Below are 22,499 nucleotides of genomic sequence, written 5' to 3'. Positions count from 1 at the left end.
TGCTGTTTTTATTGTATTTCCAAAATGTATTTTCAATGTGCATAACTTGTCTTGTGGACCGTCAGAGTTTTCAAAAGCAGCTTCACTGCTCCTTTGTCTCTGAAACACTACTGCACACACCATTCTTTAAACAGCTATTTCTTTATTTAGTGATGTTATGATGATGTTGGTGAGTGCTGTCTAACACATTGCTCCCAAATCTCCTGTTGGTGATCAATTGGATTAAGAACTGCAAGGGTCATAGCAAATGGCTCACAGCTTTATTGTTGTTGTTGTTGTTTTTTAATGTAATTTGTCACTTGTCTATATGCAGCATATATATTAGAAAAGTGGCTGCAAACTTGAAATATACTGTAACAATACTGTACTCACAGCCTTGTGTTTTTCTCTTTTCCATGTCAACCATCTTCCTCCTCATGACCGGTACACACTTTACCTCTGATCCTCACCGCTCACTACACAGGTAAGTTCTTGAACTCATGAGCAAACAAACACACACACACACACACACACACACACACACACACACACACACACACATTGCTCAGTGTTACTGTATCTGTTATCTGAAGTAGTTGTGTGATGCCGATGAACTTCTTAGCGAGGCCACACTCCTGGATAATGTTGCTAAGAAACAGGAGTGAGTGAAAGTGTGCAACTGACATCGGTTGCTGTCCTGTTGACACTGAGGTGAGGAGCTGTGATTACACTGAAAACCTTCTGAATATCACTTGGATACAAAGTATTGTGTGTTTTTCTCTCAGTGGTCATATCTTTCCAAATGTAGCATCTTTATATCAGAGCTTTTCTGTCCAGTAGTGTAGAAGCAGCACATGTCATGTGTGTGTGTGTGTGTGTGTGTGTGTGTGTGTGTGTGTGTGTGTGTGTGTGTGTGTGTGTGTGTGTGTGTGTGTGTGTGTGTGGGCGCATTCATTTGCGTGTGTGGTGCTCAGCTGGCCAGGCGAGAGTTGTGTAATTGCAGGGTTATTGCTGTTGAGCCTGATGGGTAATGACACATTTGCAAATTAATTCTCAGTGCTAGGCTGTGATTAGCATACGGAGAGAAGCATCTCACACATAAAGACTGATACACACACACATGGATGCTCACACACACTGCGCAGACTTCTAATCATCGGTAAGAGGTCAGATTAAATGGGTGTGTGTAATGGTGGAGTGGATGCTGGTCTTGGCAAATGGGGGTAAGTGAAGGGTGACGAGATATAATTTCTCGTCATATTTGATATGACACGATGCACTGACCGTTTTTTTTTACCGTTTTCAGTTTGTTGTATTTTAATTTTTGTTTGGTATCATGTGAAGCATTATAGTAGAACAAGATTCATCATTTGTATCATTTGTGTTTTTTCTTACATTTGGAACATTGTAATATATATTATATATCCATACCCGCTTTTCCTTCGGGTTGTGGAGGGGTTAAAACCAATCCCAGCTGAAATTGGGCGAGAGGTGGGGTGAACTACAGGAACTGACCTATTTTTTTAAATCATGTCAGAGTGCAGCAGTTTCCAGTGTGTGTGTGTGTGTGTGTGTGTGTGTGTGTGTATGTGTGTGTGTGTGTGTGTGTTTGTGTGTGTGTGTGTGTGTGTGTATGTGTGTGTGTGAGCGCGTGTGAGAACTCCAGAGGCTGTGTGTGGCAGGGAAAGATTATAGTGATGCTTTATCTTTGCTTTCCCTACTGTAAAAAAAACGTCTTTAAACACACACACACACACACACACACACACACACACACACACACACACACACATGCACACAGGCACAACGATTGAAATATTGATAATTTTTTAGAATACAATTCTGTAGTGGGTTGACAGGAAGTGGGCATGGTAGGTTTGTGTGTGTGTGTGTGAGAGTATGTTTGTGTATGTATGAGTGAGAGGCAGATCATTCTTGCTTTCTCTCTCTGCTGTGCCCTCCCTCCCATCCCGTTTTCATCTTTTTTCCCTTTTTTCTCTAACACCCCCTTTTCACTTCTTTTGTTCTTCCCCTCTTTCCTTCCGTTCTCCTCTGCCTCTCCCTGTTACTCCTTGATCACAGTGTTTTCAGTCACACACACTGCCTCAGTCCCCAGGGAGCTTTTATAGCCTTTCAGAGAATGTGTGTGTGTGTGTGTGTGTGTGTGTGTGTGTGTGTGTGTGTGTGTGTGTGTGTGTGTGTGTGTGTGTGCCTTCTTATAGTATGCAGTGCACTTGTCAAATATGACTCATTACACTACCGTAAATAACAGAGGACGATAGTCTCTAGTATGCCTGTCCCTTAATAAGCGGCTAAATTTAAAAAAGCAAACAGATGATTATTTTTCATTACCTGTCATCATCCCCTTCCATCACTGAACTGTGTACTGCTTTTAATTTTAGGGCAGTAACCTTTTGACCTAGTAATATTTTCTTCTAAACAAGTTCTTCTAAACAATCTCTCTCACAGCACTCAGAGATGCAACCAAAACAAACAAACAAATAAATACAAAATTGAATTTAAAGATCTGAAATAACCTGTTCCTTTTTAAACACTGCTGTAGCAGCTGGGAGGCAGGAAACAAATTCAAAGAAGGATTTGTAAAAATGTTAAAGGTGCTCTTTTGATTGTTGTGCTTTACTTACATATTTAGTTGACGCCTTTAGTTAATTTTTGCAAAAATCGTTTGAAATTTGAGTGATCATCTGGATGCACCCAGCCTGCAGAAGAAAGAAAATGTGATCTTGTCTCACCTATACGGAAATTGGACGCTGTATTTTTAGTACTCTGTATGTCTCTGTCAGTCAGTGTCTCATCATGTTGGTGGTGTAGCACCTCAGGCGGACAGGTCAGCTCTCAACCTGTCTCACAAGGTGCGAGACACTTCAACACCTGCATCAAACACACCTGCTCAAAACTGCAAAGAAGCAGGCACATGCCTTCCATTGATGATAATGTGTATTGTTTGTGCAAATTCAGCACTGTACAATTTAGCATGAAGGGTGTGTAAACATGTTGCACAATCTGACTTATCTGTCCTAATGTTATAGCATTCACACCGTTGACATGCTGCACTTGTCTTAATTTAAACATTTACGGATTTCCTGCCTTGGGATAAATAAAAAAGGGCTTTGTTCCCGGAGAAACTTCCCCTCCCCCCTTCAATCTATGGACTCCCCTTCTCTCCACTTCCACACTTGCTCTCTCCTTCTGTCTATCCTTCTTCCTTCAATCATCAATCCCTATTAGTGATTATTTGCCCTATTTGCCTGTGAGCATGCCTTTCGTGCTCCCACTCATTCTCACTGTGCTTGTTGTGCTTGTGGATCCGTGTTGTGAAGGCTTTTTCCCTATGAGTCTTTCTGAAGGCATACGACCCCTCAGTCTGCCTCCCTCCCTTTCCTCACTAAACTCCTGCCAATCCTCTCTCTCTTCCTCCCCCACTGTTTCATAGAATGGGTTTGAGAGCAAGTCAACCCTCAGGGTATACTGTCTTGCGAGAGTATTTCTCCATCATTTCTCTCTTTCTTTCTTTCTTTCTTTCTTTCTTTCTTTTGACCCGTCTCCTGCTGTTTTTTTGGTTTGGCATGGCTGCATCCCAGAAGATAGTTAACTCCTCACCCCTATACTGCCACCGCTTCAGTCAGATCGTGTGTGTGTGCGTGTGTGTGTGTGTGTGTGTGTGTGTGTGTGTGTGTGTGTGTGTGTGTGTGTGTGTGTGTGTGTGTGTGTGTGTGATGAAGAGATAGCAAAGGGGGCGGTGGAAGTCTGCTGTCAGCGCAGCATGGTGAGCAGTCTGTGCGCTAGGCTGCACAAGCCAAGTTTCCTAGACGGACACACAAACGCACCCACACACTTGCAGACAGAGACAAGGAATCTTATTTTCAGGGAAGAGATTGGAGGCGGGGGATCTTTTATATTTTCCTCTTCCAAACACGTAGCTGTTCTATTGTGAGCTGCCCCTTGAAGAACCACAGTACTCTATCTGCACTCTCAAAAGGTTGATGCTTTCCTACTGTCTGATACGACATGAACAGATGCTCCCTTGATAGTCGTTGACTTCTCGCTGTCACTGGGGTTGCCCAATCAGCTGTCACCCTGACTCTGAATTGAACTGTGACCACTCTCCTCCTCGGGTGAAGCATCAGCACTGGCTGGTATTTCCCTCTGCGCTCCTTTCTCCTCCTCTCCTCCACCTCCTTCGCGCCGTATCAGCAGTGAAAGAGAGGGAGGAAAAAAAGGGAGGGTGAGAAAATGAGAAAGAGAGAGAGTGGCAGCAGTAGCGGAGGAAGCAGAGCCGTCTTTCCTCTGATCATCTTTCTTGGATAGAGGGACAAAAGACAGTCCCAGTCATCGCTCTCTCCTGCAGGATTTATCCAGCCTGTATTGTATCCGCCCTACTGCCGCTTTTCACCTCTTCTTGGCAGTGGACCGCTAGCTTTTACATCGTTCTCCGGCTGTCCCAACTCCATTGGTGTGTGTTTGTGTGTGTGCATGTAAGAAAGAGCTGGAGAAAGCGTGTTTCCTGCTGCTGCTGCTGCTTGGAAACCGACAGCGAGTGTGTGACCCTTTGCCCGGGGGATCACGGACAAGAGCGAGGGGGTCGAGAGTGGGGGCGTGCTCAGGGGTTGACCCTTGCACCTCTCTGTCTGAGTGTATCTGTGTGACTGTCTGTGTGTTTGTGTATGCGTGTGTCCTAGCTGGCTGGGCGGTCCCAGCCTCACGCTTGGTTAGCGAGGACCAGAGAGCGGGGATGACAGGCTGAGTCCCAGCACAGCCTCCCCTCACACAGAGCCTCATTTCTGGGTGGCTGCGAGGGCAAAGCCCCTCTCTAGCTCAGTCATCCGGGACAGGACAACTGCCTGCACGTTTGAAACCAGTTACTCTCTCTTCATGACACTTAAACAGTAACCATGTTTGGACTTAAAGCACCACTTTACTACTTGCCAGGTAAGCTATTGGAAAATATGTGTGATGTGGCCATTTTCATGATTGTGCTTTTTTTATGCATGTATGGTTGCAAATCTATTGTGTATATATGCACAGTGGTATCGACAGTGTATGTGTGTCCTACTTTATGTGTGTGTATGCTCTGAAAAAGTGCATGAGAGGTTTGAGGTTAGCTCTGGAGTGCATCTGAGGAGACGCTTGTCTTTGTGTTGCTGGTCCTGATGTTGGAACCTGAGATCCAAGGATGTTAATGCTGTGTGACAACAGCTCTCACTCTGTTTCGCTAAGCTCTCAGCCCTTTATCAGCATGGAAGTCAGCAGGTAACCAGGACACTAAGTGGCAGTGCGCGTTTTATTCAACACAACCACACTGCGAGTAGGGGAGAGAAGCAAATTTGCGGTTTTGTATGTTCTATCTGTTTATTGTCAATGTGTGGATCTGTGTGTCTTTGTGTCTTTGTCAGTAATTGTGAGCACATGCATGCACACGTGCATGCTTGTGGTTTTGTGTATGTGTGTGTCTGTGTGTGTGTGAGAAAGAGTGAGTGCTAAGGCGGCGTGAGGTTCTCGCCGGTCGGCACTTAAGTGCGTTTCACGGCTCACTGGGCACTGATTGTGGAGAGGACAGCCAAGAGAGGGCAGTGAGAGAGGATAGACAGCGGTAGAGAGGGAGAATGAAAGAGAAGGGAACTTAAGAAAGGCAATATTTTTCTCTCTCATTCTACCATATTCTGTATTTGTTCATAAATATATGAATGTTTTCCTGGCTGGTTGTTTAACATGCAGTGGGCACGTACACATCTGTGAATTACACAGAAATATATGCAATATGCTGTGTACAATGTGTGCAGTGTCGGCTGTTTCACTCACATTGTTGTTAGTCCGTTTAATTGTGTAATATAAATCTGTAAACGGTACTCTTCCTCTTAATGTGCATTTTTATTATTGTGTGACTGTTGTCTCCCTACAACGGAAGTGGGTACACTTCACTGACACTTAGCAGAAATATATTATTGATGTGCTTTAGTCAGCAGGTAGAGTGTGTAGTTAGACCATAACCAACGCCGCTTTAGTTTTGGCCCTCACATTTTACTCTACAACCCTGTGGCCTGTTTTAACAGACCTCTTCACTTGCCTGTTTCAACTCAACATTACCTGTCCTCCTCCACCATCATTTGAGATTATTTATGGATATTTAGATTTTTTTTTTGCTGCCCTTTGCCTAGAGTATTACCCAACAGCACTGGCATACAGTCCTTTACACTTATGCACTTCAATTGAAAAGGTTCCTCTGATTTTACATATGTGTGATATATGATTTTTTTTACTGTGCATTATGCGCTTCTTTTCATATACATTGTCACACTGCAGGTATCCTAGAAGCACAACACATCCCAAATTTAGCAGTTGTACATTATTAGCAGATAGTGGCCTGCTTTCAAAGGTTGCTAGCATGAGCTTCTGACCACAGTGGCAGGGATGGTTGGATCAAACAAGGAGATCGAGGGAGTGATACAAAAAGGAAATTAGAGCGGAAATAGGAAGGATGAAGAGCGATAAGAGAAAAGAGGGATTCAGTTGCTGGCTTTCACCTCCTCTATGTCCTCTGTCTCCTCTGGGTTTTCTATTTCTGATTCTCTGACTCCCCTCAATCACCCATCCATCTCCTTCATCTCCCTCCTCCTCCTCCTTTTCGTCTTATTCCTCTTCACTCATTTGACCCCCCCCCCCCCCATTAGACCCCGAAACCTCCCAAACCAACCTGGGCCACAGCGTGAGACCCAAGCGGATTGGAGTCACATAGAGGGTCTGGGTTGTGACAGTGGCAAAGGCTGGTGAGGTCTGTGTGTGTTCAGCACTGTGGGTTGCTTCTTCTCTTCCACCCCTTTCATTCAGCCACTGAATGAGCCCCTGCCTGCCTTTCCGTCTTAACCGACGTTGCCTTGGAAACCATGTCAGACACATGCTAGTTCTCTGTGATTATTTGACAACAAAAAAGGTTGGGTTAAATAATGGGGAATTGGTTGGGAGGGTGTGTGTGTGTGAGAGCAGAGAGAGCAGAGAAAAAAGGGAAAAAAGAGAGAACAACAGGGAGGGAGGCAGAGATAGAGGTGGAAAGGAGAAGTACTTGAACTTGGGTTGCATTTACATCACAGCCGAGGTGGAGCAGAGCAAGAGAGCAACCACTTTATAATGGAGCATGGTCAATCCTTCTCCATATGCCTTTTCCCTTGTACACTACTCCTGCTTTCATGATCTCTGCCAGGCATTGGCCTCGGGAGTGTGTGTGTGTGTGTGTGTGTGTGTGTGTGTGTGTGTGTGTGTGTGTGTGTGTGTGTGTGTGTGTGTGTGTGTGTGTGTGTGTGTGTGTGTTCAGGCCACAGTCAGGCTCAAATATGACAAGGAAGTTGAGTGGGATTCAAGTCTTCTTACTGTGGGAGGGGAGAGGGAGACACACCTGATGGAGATCTGCACTCTACTGAGTGCACTGTTCTTGATCTTCTTGTCATCCTCTTGTCTACCTCAGTCCTACACCTGTATCCTTCCGCTTTCTATTTATCTTTCTCTTTACTTCCCGCCTTTGTTCTCCAAGCTGATTTCAAAGAAGAAAACTTGTTTTATATCTCTTACTCTGTGTGTGTGTGTGTGTGTGTGTGTGTGTGTGTGTGTGTGTGTGTGTGTGTGTGTGTGTGTGTGTGTGTGTGTGTGTGCGTGCGAGTGCGTGTGCGGAAGTTGACTACTCAGATCAACGGGATCATACTCTGCTGTTATTATTTACCCCAAAACACTGTCTGTGCTTATAGCCTTGGGGTAAAGCAGTGAGAAAAAGGAAGAAGAGGAGAGAAAGTGGGATGGACAGGCAGAGAGGCAGAGGAATGCCAACAAAAAAAACGTGGAAAAAGAGGAAGTAAGGTTATAGAGCAACAAGGGCTGTATTGTTATGACAGGACAGCATATTGCAGATACTGACGAGCTCAGACAACTGATTTGTAATCCAGTCCACTAGTCAGGACTGCATACAGGACAAATTGAGATAAATGGGTAACTAACTTTACATTATACAGAGAGAGAAGCAAAAATAGCACATAACTAACCAGTATGATGGCTGTGGCTGTGGTCTTCTCTCTTCCATGTCTCCCTGGCTCTCTCTGAAAATCAATTCTCAGGGAACACAGTGACATGGACAAAAACACTTTCTTCTCGCACAGACACACACACACACACACACACACACACACACACACACACACACACACACACACACCAGTGTAATCAATAAGTGTGCGAGCAATGCTGGGTGAGGAGCCCTTGATCAAAGTGTGGACTAATCACTGGTGATTACGGAGCACTCTGATTTAGGGAGAAGTGTTGGTGTGTGCGGGGAGAGCTTTTTATTTTTATAAATGTGCACATTTTGTGTTTACTTGTGTGTGTTTGCAGCAGAGCCATCACACACTGGTAACCTTAGCCAAGGGAGGTCACTCATGAAGCCAGCAGAGAAGTCCATACTGTGTCAGAAGGGTGTCAGTGTAGTAGTGTAATCATTATATCCTATTAACTACATTATCTTTCCTTCTCCTTCCTTCTCTCCGTTCCGAGCTGAAGCCATCTCCTTCGATCAATTCTTTCAAATCTCCCGGCTGCGTCTACTACTCTCTTCATGCTATCATCTACTCGTGTGTCATCGGTCTCTATCTTTCTCCTCCTCCCTCAGTGCTTTTATCCCCCAGTTCACTCTATCATTGCATCCATTTATCTGTTACTCCCCCTCTGCTCTTCGGCCCTTCCATCCCTCCATTCCTCCCACTCCATGTGCTCTGACAGCTCTGTCATTAGATGGCAGTAGCGGCAGGAAAGCAGTCACAATGATGGACTACTAGCTCCCTCACCCTTTCTCTCTCGCACTCTATCTTGCTCTGCCCTTGCTATAAAAGCTCTGACCCGTTCTCCGTGTGGCATCTGTTCCACGCCAGTCCGCAGGTGGCACTGCCCCGGTCATGACCGTAAAGGTTGGCGGTGGCTCATTTCACCGGCTGCCCTGTTAGCCTCCTCGTAAACCCGGGGCAGTTAAACACCCTACACACCTGTGGCCTCGGCTCCTCTCTGGATATAAGCCACCACCACCAACAGTTCCAGAAATACACACACACACACACACACACACACACACACACACACACACACATACTGAGAGGAATAGTTCAGTTTAGGATGTGCGTGTTTCTGCTTCCTTGCGGAGAGGAAGATGAGAGGATCGATATCACTCTCATGTGTGAGAGTGGTAACACTCTTCTAATCAAACTCCCAGAAATACTGGGATATATATTATGTCCGTCAGGACATTTGTTTCTCTTGCTTTAGAACACACGCAGACACACACACACACACACACACACACACACACACACACACACACACACACACACACCTGCACACACAAAATAAAAATAAAAAAACATACTCAGCGAGACACTATTCCAACAGACATTCTGTGAGCTAACAGGTGCAGGGGCTAATGGGGGCTTGGCTGGTATCACAGTAGCATACAACTATGATTTATGGACTGCAGTCAGCTCTCTTCCTCCCTTTCAGTTCCCTCTGGTAGTCTTGTCAGTATGGCACCAGGGAGATGCAGTGCTGTTTGCGTAGTGCATTGTGTTGTCTGTAGGTTTGTTTGTTCTGCTGCTGTGTGTCTGTGGACAATGTACACATATGGGCAGCAATGGGATGAGAAACGGTTTCTTCACAGCTGAGTGCCGGGATATCAGTTGGCAGGTCTTGTGTCTCACACTCACAGTGCTTGTCAGACACTTGGCTATCATGACGGACACTCACCTCTGCTCTTTCCCGTTAAACTTATATGAACCCCATTTGGAATGCGCGATGAGTATATGGGCTCACTTGCATTTTGTGGTTGAACGTGTGTGTGTGTGTGTGTGTGTTGTCACCTTTCTCCTGGAACATTATTCCAGCAGCAGAAATAGTCTAGCTCTAATTACCTTCATCTTCTTCTGCCTCCGCTAATCAAATTAGACGACAGAGAATCCTAATTAAACCCTGCCTGCATCTGATGGCTTTGGGTTCACTCACTCACACACACACACACACACACACACACACACACACACACACACACACACACCAAGGATCCACATCACTACACGTTGTTAGTATTATTTTTCGTCAGATGAGTAGCAGTTGTAGAAACCAGAGTGGTGAATAGTTTTTAAGCTTCCCCCTGACCAACAAAATGACCAAGTGCATTAAGAATGGGTGTGGAAAGCATGGAGGTAATACTGCACTCTTTGAGGTGGTTTGTGTTATTGATTTGTGATAATACAGCGATGCAATAGTAAAGCAGAGGAAGCAGTGATTTATGTAAATTGATCATTTTCATCCATGTTGAGAATGACGTATAGAAAGGTATGAAGAGGGCTGTATTTATTCATTAATAGCCTAAATAACATGAGACTGTCTTTGTTTTATTGTTATTATTTGTTCTCAAGAAAGGTATGTTAATGTTCATGCCATCACACTCACACACATACATAGACAGACAGAAGATAGTGTATATCGTTGCCAAATGACTCTTCTGCAGGGCAACACAGATTCTGTTACATTTTGTCCACTATCTTCCTGGCAGAGTACCTGCTGGCTCGACCGGCAGGCTTCAGTTTTCAGCTGAGCAATCAGGGCCTCACATTTTTAATACACATGTACATACTTAGGTCTACACAAACACACACACACACTTGAAAACTGGGAAATGTCATTGATTTCAAATGTTCCCTGCCCTTTTAAATGCATGGTGGGTAGAGAGACGAGTACAACAAAACAGATAGATGAGGTTGGAGGGAGAAGCAGGGTAATCCTCTCTCACTATCCAGGGTAATTAATGTGTGAGGCTAAGATTTACGAGGAAGAGGAGTGGGAAACCCCAAACTGTACCATCCAGAAAGATGGTGATAGGGATGTGGAATCTGCACGTGTTCTTCTCTGGAACTATGTAGACTGTGTTTATGTGTATTATAGTGTACGATTTTTTTTAGTGAATGGGGGCAGCCTTTTAAGCTGGCAGCTTCCCAATCATTAGTCGATGGGAATTCAGAGCTTAGTCATCAAAGCAACTCCTTTGCTTAAGACAAGGACTAAAGAAAGTGCAATTTGTTCAATCCCCTCTCCTCCTCTTTGTTCAATGTGTGAAGCATGTGTCTGTCATGCATGCATGTATCACTTTCTGATATTGTTAAAGCTATTATATTTTCACATACCTCATAAATTATTATCATCCACCAGCTTTCTGTTTGCACGCAGTCATGCTCGGCAGCCTTCCCCTCGGCCTGGTGGGTCCCTCTCTCCTCCTATGGCCAGACACCAGGGTCCTGAGAGTGTTGACGGAGAGTGCTGCTGTGTTTATACACTGATTGTAAATACCTGCGTCACCAGGGGCCTTCTCTATACTCGATATGTGAGTGTTGGAGGGGTTAAGAATGAGCGGCCGATGACCTCAGGGTCTCAGCAGGAGGTGGGATTGTTCCGAGAGGGTTAGCAGGTCCTTGGTAGTCAGTTATCTTCCTCACCAGGAATGAATGACCTGTGTGTGTGTGTGTGTGTGTGTGTGTGTGTGTGTGTGTGTGTGTGTGTGTGTGTGTGCGCGCGTGTGTGTGTGTGTGTGTGTGTGTGTGTGTGTGCGTGCCTCGGTATGGCCGATGGGTGCCGAGCTGCCAGCCTTTCGGCACACAGGAAATGGAAATGAATCATGGAGGACAGATTAAGAGAATGGAGAGAGCTCATCACATCCTGTTAAATACTGGAAATGACTCGAGGCAAGGTCTCTCTCACTCTCAATCCCCCCTGCCCCTGTCCATATCTTAGCTCACTCACTTACTCTCTCTCCTTCACTGTCTGTTGTTCTCGAACGGTGGTTTAAAATTTGGCGAGTGATCAGTGACTGGGCCTAAAACATCCTATTAAAATTAGCATCACACACTCAATGTGTGTGCGAGTGAGTGAGTGTGAGATGTAGAGACAGCGAGAGACTGGATGATGGATGATAGATGATGGCTGTGACCTGAATAGATGGCTCCGGGCCGGTCAGATGACTTCCTCAGGAGGAGGAGTAATGAGGAGAGGGCACAGGATTACCGCTCCATCACTCTGTGTTTATGGAAGCCTTACAGCGACCACAAAACAAATAGCACAGTGGCTATAGCCGAGTATAAATCTCACACACTGTGTTCGTCCATGCGAGTGTACAATATGTGCTCGAAAAACGACGCCTGTCTTTCCTTCTCTGAAAAAAAAGCAAAACAAAAATGTGGCAGAGGGTTTGATAATATATCTCTTCCTCTCTCACATCCAGCCCTATGGGTGCTGTGCTGTGTTTGTGTGTTTACTGGTGTTTATTTGGCTGCTTGGTGTCAGAGCCTCGATAGGGCTGGTTTCACACCCTTAGGGAAAACTGTACGAGCTGAAAGGTCAGACAAGGTTACATCAGTGTCTCTTAGTGAGTGGACACACATAAACACACTTCCTCTCGCACACTCACACTTTGTGTTGATGCCCTGAGCCCAGTAGAGACGAGAGTAACTTGCTAACGGTAAAACTGGTCTAGGAGCATGTTTCCCGATAAATCCCAGAATACAACCAGTTGAAGGATGATGCATCGATCATACGTCCTAGACTCCGGTGCTGAATGATGTGGCCTGGCTCCTGGCTCTGTAAGTGTCTGCTCGGGGCTCTCAGCATCATGTCAAGGGAGGTCTCAAAAAGGGCTGGACAACTGGGGGGTGCTTATTAGGGCGGGAACTGCAGATAAAGGTCAGAAGAATGCAGAGTGTAAGGTGAGAAAAGGGCTAAAGGGAGAGGATGAATCAAACAGAAAGATAAGACAAGTAGATGTGAGCGGGATGCCGAAAGTGCACCACCGCTTTGTTAGAGATGAGGAAGAGCTGGCACAAGAGGGATGAGGTCAGGGGTGTGTGTGGGAGAAGAAAGGCCAGGGATGGATACTGATGATTGTGGGGGAGCCGGAACAGATTTGGGGAGGGGCGGCCAGCTGAATCCTGGTGGGGAATGGCAGGAGTGAGCTGGCACTGCGGAGGCGGGCATATGGAGGGCAGGTTGGCACTTTGGCTGCCACCGGAGCGTGCACCTGCCGACAGGGGGAGACTCTGCCAAGAGGGAAGGGAGGGAACAGAGGGAGAGATGGGGTGTGTTTGTGGTACGCTGTACTAAAGCAGAGTTTCGGACCTCTGATGATTTTGGATATTAATGAAGAGTCTAAATGTATCAGACAGCCCTCTTCTGTGCCCTCTTCCAATGGAGACACACACATGAACGCACACAGGTGATACATGCAAGCACACATTCTTGCTCATTCCCCAACACCCAAACATCTAACACACACACACACACACACACACACACACACACACACACACACACACACACACACACACACACACACACACATTGGATAGAGAGTCCTAGATTGAGTCAGGTGGCTATTGGATTGTGCGGCTTATAGTTTTATTTTAATTAGTTTTGTATTTAACTCAGTCTAAGGCAAACAATTGCTTCATGCTCATCCGGTTTGTCTAAATCTAACAGTTAGATGCACCAATTGTGTCTCCTGGCAGAGAGCAAATAAACAGCATTGATAATCAGGAAAGCATTTAAATCCTTCCCGACACAACAACACACTCCCTAATCGGACTCAACTGTTTTGCTGCTAACTAGTTGCTAATTAGATCAGTGATTTCCTCTCACTCCCTTTCTCTTTTCTTGTGTCATTTTTTGCTACGAACAAATCCAAGTGTTTTACTGGAAAGTCTCCCTGTGTGTAGTGGGAAGCAAGGAGATGACTTATGTTATTATAACAGATATGGGATAGTTTTACTGAACACATATAATATACTAAACTTAATGTGTGTATGAATATGCATTTTGCGTAGATTTAAGCTTTTTTTAATCGGTGTGTTTGTGTGTTTTGGCTACTCAACAACGACAGATGCGAGAGCCAAAGGCCAATGCCCTCAATAAGCCGCTGTCAAAGAGGGTTTGTAACAGCCCACTGGAGCCCATCTGTATCCTAACACAGACAAACACATGCACACTCAAACAGATCAGTTTATCTGTGTCGTTGCAAGTATACACTATTTCATATTTTGTAAATACGTAAGATATTTGGTTGTAATGTATGCCAGTGTGCATGTGTTTCGTATAGCTGGGTTTCCACAAGTCTGTGCTATTGGTGAATAGTGAAGGGCAGTGACTCTCTGCTCTGGTTTTAGCCCTGGCTGTGGATACAAGTCTTTTGGCTGCCATGTTTTCCTCTGATCTGCCTCCCCTCTTTCATCACGAAAACCACAGAGAGCAAGGCAGAGGGAGACGGAGAGGTTTAAAGGCTGGCAGCAACATCATGGCCTTGAGGTGTTATCTCTGCCCCTCACCGTGTTGGGTAGAGAGGGTGGAGGGGGTTGAGGAGAGAGAAATGGACTGTGGGAGTGATTGCAGCCTAGCCCACTTCTTTTTTTTCTTTCCTGTGTAGAGCAGGATGGTTAGCAGATGGTCTTGTTACCAGCAAAATGAAAATGAACGCAGTAAAATTTGCTTGTGTTAATTTCTCATCCCCCAGGTGAGACCTCAAGCACTCATGTACTCAGACAACCACACTCAAACATTTACTCACATATTGCAGATGCACATGCATGCACACACACACACACACACACACACACACACACACACACACACACACACACACACACACACACACACACACACACACACACACACACACACACACACAGACTGACATGCACGGCATTGCCCTGCTGGCTTCAAGCACACACCATCTGCATGCGGGGAAAGTGTGTCGGAGGAGTGTGAAGTGTGTGCCTGGCTGAAGGAATGTGTTTCTAATGTTCATAGCCATAGCTTATGCTGCTTTGGAATGTAAAGAGTGTTACACAATGCTTCATGTCATCAGTCATCAGTAACCCAGTTGTCCAAAGACAGGGGGTGTTCAAGGGCATAGGCTGACAAAGAAGGGCTCAAAAAGAGGGCTCAATTGGCAATTAGAGGTAAAAAGAAGCAAGGGAGGCCGTACTAACAGGGAGGAGGAGATGGCATGTTCATCCGCAGATGAAGACTAAATCCTTTCATTCTCTCCTCATCTTCCCTCCCTCCTTCCCCTGCTTGCTTAGTGGTGAGATGAGAGCTTCTGCTTTGTAACGTCTGCTTCTTCGTGTTTGTGTGTTTCGAGGATCCGGACTAGTCCTTAGCTTATCCCTCCGAGTGTGTGTGTTCTGTGAGGATAGAAGCGCCTTAGCCTCCCTTATCTTCTTACAGTAGGACGCTTGCTATTGCGGTGTGAACCCCCAGGGGGAAAGAAAGTAATGGAGGGAGGGATAGAGAGGGAAACATAGCTATACCTAGTGTGTAAAGTATCCTAATCTTTATTTAAATTTGCAGTGATTCAGAGAGACCACACCTATTTTTGTCCTGTAAAATCACTGTTATAGCTGGCTTTGTAGCATGATTGTTGTCACAGTGTATCTCTTTGTAACGCACAATAGGCACATACCATCTCCATAGAGCTTTTTATCAGGCATGTTAATAAATAGGCAGGAGAGAGAGGGCTGCTGGATTTTAAAGATGCCTGCATTGTAGGGTAGAAAATATTCCACCATAGACTGAATGAATTGTCTTTGACTGTTTTTTTCAAGTTCTTTGACCATCACCTCCTGAAACTACTGAAAGGATGTGATAGAAATAAACTCTTAAACCACTTGAATAACACATCCGTTAGATGATCCTTGGCACGTTATTGCTCTCTCTCTGCTTGTGCGAAAATGAAAACCTTTTTGTGAATGCAGATGCATTTACCTTGGAGCTCTGTGTACAGCATGGTGCTAACGTTGCTACATTAACAGGAGAGACTGGCGATGTTAAAACAAGTGGGCACTGATGGTACTACAGTACTACGAAACCCAAATTGCATATGTTACACTGATATGTATGTATAACACGCACACTTGCACACACTAGTGTATCTGTGGTGTTAATACCAAGCCACTTTACCGCCCACACAGCCCTTGAATGTGAATGAAATGAGTCACGTGTGAGGACGCTTTTCGCAAACATAGCAAAGAGAACACATGTTCACCTTGAACATACAAAACACTCCTCCATACATTGTGCTCATCCTTACAGAACGACCCCATGCCCTGTCTCATTGTTAAGACACATGCACCACAGGCATGACAAAGTGTACTGTATGCACTCAACACGCACATAGAGAATTACCACATGTCCTGTTGCTCTTTAACTGGCATGGTACTTCGCAGGTCTCGGCAGAGTCCTTGATGTGTGCAGAGCAGGGATGTTGAGCTTATTGCAGTCTGTCTTTGTCCCGGACGTGACCATTGCATCAATACAGCACTAATACAACACACTGTTTACTGCATGCTCATGCCACACTCTTTCTCATGCTCTCTTTCGCTCATAAAGTGTTCTGTTGTGAGACTTGTGAGAAGGGGAGGTGAAAGAAGGAAGACTTCTAAAGACTGATTGGGTTTAACTTATAGAACCACTTATAGAACCACAACAAAAACACAAGACAGAAGTTTGATGGGATATTGTGAGTTTCATAATAGATCATTTTTGTATCTGAAGAAATCATGTTTATATTCTCTTATTGAATTTGTTGACCAAGAGCAACAATTACTGCACATAAAGGCTTAGTTAGATAATACAATTCTAATTGTTCTGGCATTACTGAAAAGTACACTTCCCTATTAACACACACTACCTACCCCAGATTCACAGAGAGGAGAATACAAAGGAGCCCAAATGATCAGTTCTTGCAGTCATCGCATACGTATCCCATATTGCCACAACATTAAGAGGAACTGCGCCTCAGCTGCGTTGGGAGCACCTCCAAACTTCCAGAACACCTTGAATGAAAAGCATAATTTGGCCTTTACACTTGTTGTAAGGCCTTGACATTTGGTCCGGCAAAACAAAGCCCTCCCACCCCTCACTCCACCACCCACAAACATATCTCAGGCTGGTTGAATAAACAAGACCACTTCAAAGCAGCCCAGTGCCCATGCCAACAGGCCTGAGAGGAGGAGAGGGAGGGATGGACTGCAAAACTGGAATGAATCAGGAGGGATGTGTGAGCGTGACTGCAATTAATGGCCTAATAATGTATTTGGCTGTTTTGGCAGTTGTGAAAAGGGTGAAGGGGGGCAGAGGGTAGAGGAAAAGGGGTTGACAGTGTGTCACGGCTAGTTAAAAGCAAGCTGGGAGAAAAGAGAAAGGCCTTGTTTGTTGGGCTAAATGCTGTAAATAGCATCAGAGAGTGCAGCTAAATGGAAATCAATGCAATTACCCTATTAGCATGAGCTTGAACTCACACAGGCCGCAGCTACATCTCTCTCTCTCTCTCTCTCTCTCTCTCTCTCTCTCTCTCTCTCTCTCTCTCTCTATCTCCCTCTCCCGCAATCCATTTCCTGTACATGTATAACTCTATGTGTGATGTTGTACATTTGTCGACATATCTGCCAGACAAACCAAAGAAACAGTACTTCACAACATGGTGATGTGGATGTTAGGAATGTTCAGTATGGATGCCGCTGGGTTGCCCCTGTTAACTCCACCGCAAGTGTAATGATTTTGTTTAGATTTGCATAGCCCCCTTAATCACCCCTATTTTAATACCATACAATTGCGGGGGGAGATTATGCTGTTAAGTGGTAAGTCATAATTAGATAAATAATTGGTTTGGCTATCATCGTCCCTGTGCCATCTGTTTGAGGGTATGTGCGTGTGTGGGGGTGGGTGAAAAGAGGAGTAAGTGTGTGTGTAAAAAGGCGGGGATAATGGAAAAGAACCAGGTTTTTATGTTTGGATTTTTTTCATGAAAAAGATTGTCCTTGTATTTTTAGATAACTCTCCCACTGTTATTCATCAATTCAGTGGTTCTCTTACACTGTGTGAACCTCCATGCTAAGTTTAACTGCAGACACATTGAGAATACATGATATCAGAGGCTTCTTTCAAACTCAGAGACGCACCGAAGTCCTTGTTTACAATAAAGTATTCTGAGCTGAGAGCTGTTTCATCTGTTTCATTTATTTGTTTACTGTATTGGCAGTCATTGCCATGCTGTGTGTTAGAATGTGTTTTCACAAATTTACAGGTGTTTATGGTTGTTTGTATGTGTAAAAACAACTCTTTGCTATTTGCCTCCTTCATCTCACAGGTTTCTTTTTTTCCTCCGTTCTTTACAAAAAAACAGTCACATCTGCTGCTGACTGACATGCGTTTGCATGTCTCCATCTGTACTGGCCCATCTCTTTCCTTTCCCCACTCTCTATGTGTAGCCTTCATCCCTCCTTCTCTCCGCACCTTTTCCCCTTTCTTATTCTGCAGTAAGCATGTCAGTACATAGTAATTTATGTAACCTGCCATTGTATCCCACATTCCCTCTCTTCATCTTTGTTTCTTTCTTTGTCAGAGTAGTTATTCTGGTGCCTCTCTCTGCTGGTGTATTGAAGGGAACAGGCGGTGGGGCTTCATCTCTACAATGAGAGTGAGGAGGGAACAATTTATTCTAATTTGCAGCTGAGATATTCTCCATAAGAATTACACTCTTAACTAACTGCTGCTACAATTAGGGCGGTATAAGTATAACATGAGAATGGAGGTAAAATGAGTGAACAAGTGCGTATGTGTATAAGCATATTAGTATGAGTTTATCTATTTTGTGCTCGTCTATGTTTGTGTGTATGCACTTGGGCAAAGTGCTGAGTGGGTTAAGGGTGTCTATGTGCTCTGAACATTCCCACTGACAGCTAACAATTATGCCGCCGCCAGTGTGGCTAATAGAGGAGTGTACATTGTTAATTGTGTCACAGCAGAGAGGTGGGAAGGTGGAATACATTTGAATAATGGGAAGAATGATATAACGGTCTTCTCAATTCCTTGGCCTTTTTATATGTCTAATGAAGGGTGTCTGTGGATGCATGTGTCCACTCAGACCCAGGAGCCTTTCAAACATTCATAAAAATAAAACAAACGTACCTATTTACCACCCCCACCCCCTCACCCCCCACACCCCCCAACACACACACACACACACGTCATCTCTCTTTCTCTCTCACCCTCAAACACACACACAGTATTATTGAGAGACGGAGGGTATGTCTAAGTAGTGCGCTCGTGCCTGGTTTTCTAGATCAATTATGTGTGGCTGGGTGATCGATGCGAGGGCTTAGCGGAGTGGAGAGAGCTAATGGGCAGGTCAGTGGCTCAGACACATCCTGGCTCCCCCTGCCTATTACCACTACGTCTGTTAATAGGCCTCACCACACTCCCCTGTTGCTCACACACACATACACAGACGCTTGGATAGTAGGAGGAAAGCAAGGAGCGAACACAGCCAAGCATGCTCTATCCACAGACCTACTCCCTCCCAGTCTTAACCCATGTTTCTCTCTCACATCTCCTTTTCTCTCAGCTTTAGTTTCTTGTTCTGTTTTGTGAGCTTTGACTTGTTTGTATAGCAAGGCTTTGGAGCTACAGCATATGTTGAAGCATATATATGTATGTAAATAAGTGGAGGGGCAGATAAGCAGCATATTTAGAGCCATGTAAAGTAAATATGAAAGAGATTACTCTGCAACCCTCATTTAATCTCCTCAAAGTCTACTCTGCATGTTAATTACCTCTATCGCCTTAATTTAATATCTGCCTGGGAAGAATGTGGAACACACACCCCAGAGGTAAAGCATATGCCCTGCAGCCCTCACTCTCACAAGCACATATGCTTGTACATGCACAGACATACACAAGACCTATTGGTTTTCTTTTATGTTTTTTTTTATGCTTGCTTGGATTGCTGAGGTGTTGTGTGGGTGATGAAGGTAGGTGGCAAAACCGAGCATATATTCTGGATAGAAGGCACAGAGAAATAGGGGGCCCAGGCAGGATGGCCAGAAGGGGGGCTGAAGTCTTTTCTAACTAGCATCTCTCTGAGTGTGTATCCCCATGGCGAAGGCTAAAAGCGCTGCCACTTGTCGTCCACATAATAGAGGCGAGGCAGGAGGTGTGTGTGTGTGTGTGTGTGTGTGTGTGTGTGTGGGGGGGGGGTGCTATTTGTCTTTGAGAGGAGCGAGGGAGTTCAAAAAGGAGGTGAAAGAGCCATTCTTTTTAGATGACGTGGGGGAGGAAAGCGTGCATGCTTTCACAGGGCAGGGCAATTCATCCACCAGACGCCCCTCTCCACCATCAAGACGTGCACAAGACGTATACACTGACAGAATTTTACTTGGTAGAGCTGGAGTGAGTTGTGAGTCCACAAGGTGTGTGATTCCATCATAGTGCTAATAACACACACACACACACACACACACACACACACACACACACACACACACACACACACACACACACACACACACACACAGATAGACCCACAGAGACAGACACACTTTCACTTTCCTTCTCAGCCATGCAACGAGGCTATGTCTCTAGTGGCTGATAGATTGAAATGAATGTAACAGCAGTCAGATCCTTCAAAAGCCTCTCAAAAGCTTAAGCCCCTTTATTAAATTAAGCTAACGATGCCTAAGGCCAGGTCCACTGCTGAGAGAGAGAGAGAAAGAGAAAGAGAGAGAGCGTGGAAGAGGTGGTGCATAGGGAGGTAAAGGCTGCAGAGATAAGGAGATGGGGGAGAAGGCAATGTTAGGAACGAGGATGTGAAATGGCAAGTAGTCAAATCAATGAGGGATGCTGGGAATTTAGTATCAAAGAAAAGAGGAGGAGGCGGTAAAGGAGGGCTGGTGAAAGAGGACAGGAGGAGGAGGAGAAGAGAATACCCTGCAGCCTCCCATAGTTGTCCAGTAGTGCACCTGCGGCTGAGGAGAGGAATAGTAATTGGTTCAGCATTTCCAAGCTTTTTTCAAACAATTTACGTTAATTTGCATTGTGCGATAAAAGCTACATTACTGTTATTTGCAGTGAGGAGGAAAGTTGTTCAGGGAGCGTAGTATTTGTGAACCTTCGTGTTGATACACAATTGTGTGTTTTTTACCTGGTAAGCTTATTGACCTTGACTTAAAAATTATAAGGCGACTAATAGTCACAGCATTTCTTTGTTAAATTCAGTAGTTGATTTAATTGGAGAAAAAAATAGTAATGCTGAATGATCTGGTGCTTGAAGACCAAAACATTTTTGTGAATATAATTGTGATACTAGAGATGTGACGATTATTTTCTTGTAATGACTTATCCCTAGTAGCAATGACTAATCACCAGCAATGACTAAAGACCCGTTAATGATCACTGATACAAAAAAAGACCATGGAAAATGACTAATTGACAAAAGAAAATTGCCAACTAAGTAATTTTAATGCCCAAATGACTGATTATTTGACTAATTGAACAGAAGGGGGCTGCCTTGGTGTCTAGAGAGCTGTCCTGGGGGTAGCATGTCTATAGACAGCAGGCAGATCAAAGGCTGAGGTCTCCGTGCTGCATCGTTGGTCAGGATACCTCGTATACCTGCTCTCTCTCTCGCAGGTCAAGTAGAGGTGAGGGATACACTATCACTTGGATGAAAGACAAAACACGTAGGTATAATCACAAACTCAACAAATACATCTTCACACACGCACACACACGATATTCAGTCATACAAGACTCATGCTGCCTAAAGGGGAACGCTGTGTGCGCTGGAGAGTGTTTCTTTTCTATGCTGTGCTGGGCCTTCAGTGAGCATGAAGACGTGAGCGGAGGCAGTAGACACATCATTTATGCAAGGCGTCATTTTAATCCAATGCATTGCAAGCAATTAGCAATTTACAGCACAATGTGAAAAGGGCCTCATCCCGCTTCCTCCCCAGCCATCACCTGTTTAATCCTTATTTTCATCTTTGGCTTTGGGAGCACACCCTCTCTTTACTGCTTACAAGTGCGGCTTTGATTTTACAGCCTGTGCAGTCTCTGGTATCTAATCCACAGTAAAACCATTGATAAGCCAGAAAGGGGAAGAGGTTGTCAGCTGAGGCTTCTCTGTGCTTTTGGTGAGTGACTGTCCCCTTGTGGACACTTGATGCAATTACTCTTCTTTCTATTAACCTACTGTATGTACTGTATGGCCATGCAATATTAGTAAAGAGCAAAACAAAAGGGTCTTTATTATCTGTTGGTGATTGCAAACTGTGGTTAAAGCTTTAGTTTCTACCAAAAGTATGCTATTTCATAATATGAACTATTAAGTCACATGACCTCTAGTAGCTTATCACATGCATTTGGAGATATGTATCAGAACTGATCTTGTGTTATTGGTTTGGATGTATTATTGCAGGAATACAATTACAATAATGTAGCCAACAACAAGTATATCACTGAGGACAAAGACACTATTTAACAGTTGTAACAGTTGTGTGTTTTTATGGAGTTACTATAGGGATATATATATATATATATATATATATATATATATATATATATATATATATATATATATATATATATATATATATATTTATTTA

General features: G+C 44.5%; 1 protein-coding gene across 1 annotated transcript in view; it reads left to right on the top strand.

Moving 5' to 3' along the window:
• Positions 1-4,892: 4,892 nt before the first annotated feature.
• Positions 4,893-22,499, top strand: part of gse1b (Gse1 coiled-coil protein b) — a gene marked incomplete at its 5' end in the record, with an annotated part of 58,398 nt that continues 40,791 nt past the window's right edge. Inside the window, one exon of the mRNA XM_079217010.1 lies at positions 4,893-4,929. Coding sequence (XP_079073136.1) covers positions 4,893-4,929 — 37 coding nt within the window. The remainder of the gene's footprint in view (positions 4,930-22,499) is intronic.

Source organism: Taurulus bubalis, assembly GCF_910589615.1.
Source record: "Taurulus bubalis genome assembly, chromosome: 4".
NCBI lineage: Eukaryota > Metazoa > Chordata > Actinopteri > Perciformes > Cottidae > Taurulus > Taurulus bubalis.
Note: the sequence above shows the minus strand (reverse complement) of the source record. Positions and strands in the feature narration are given on the sequence as shown.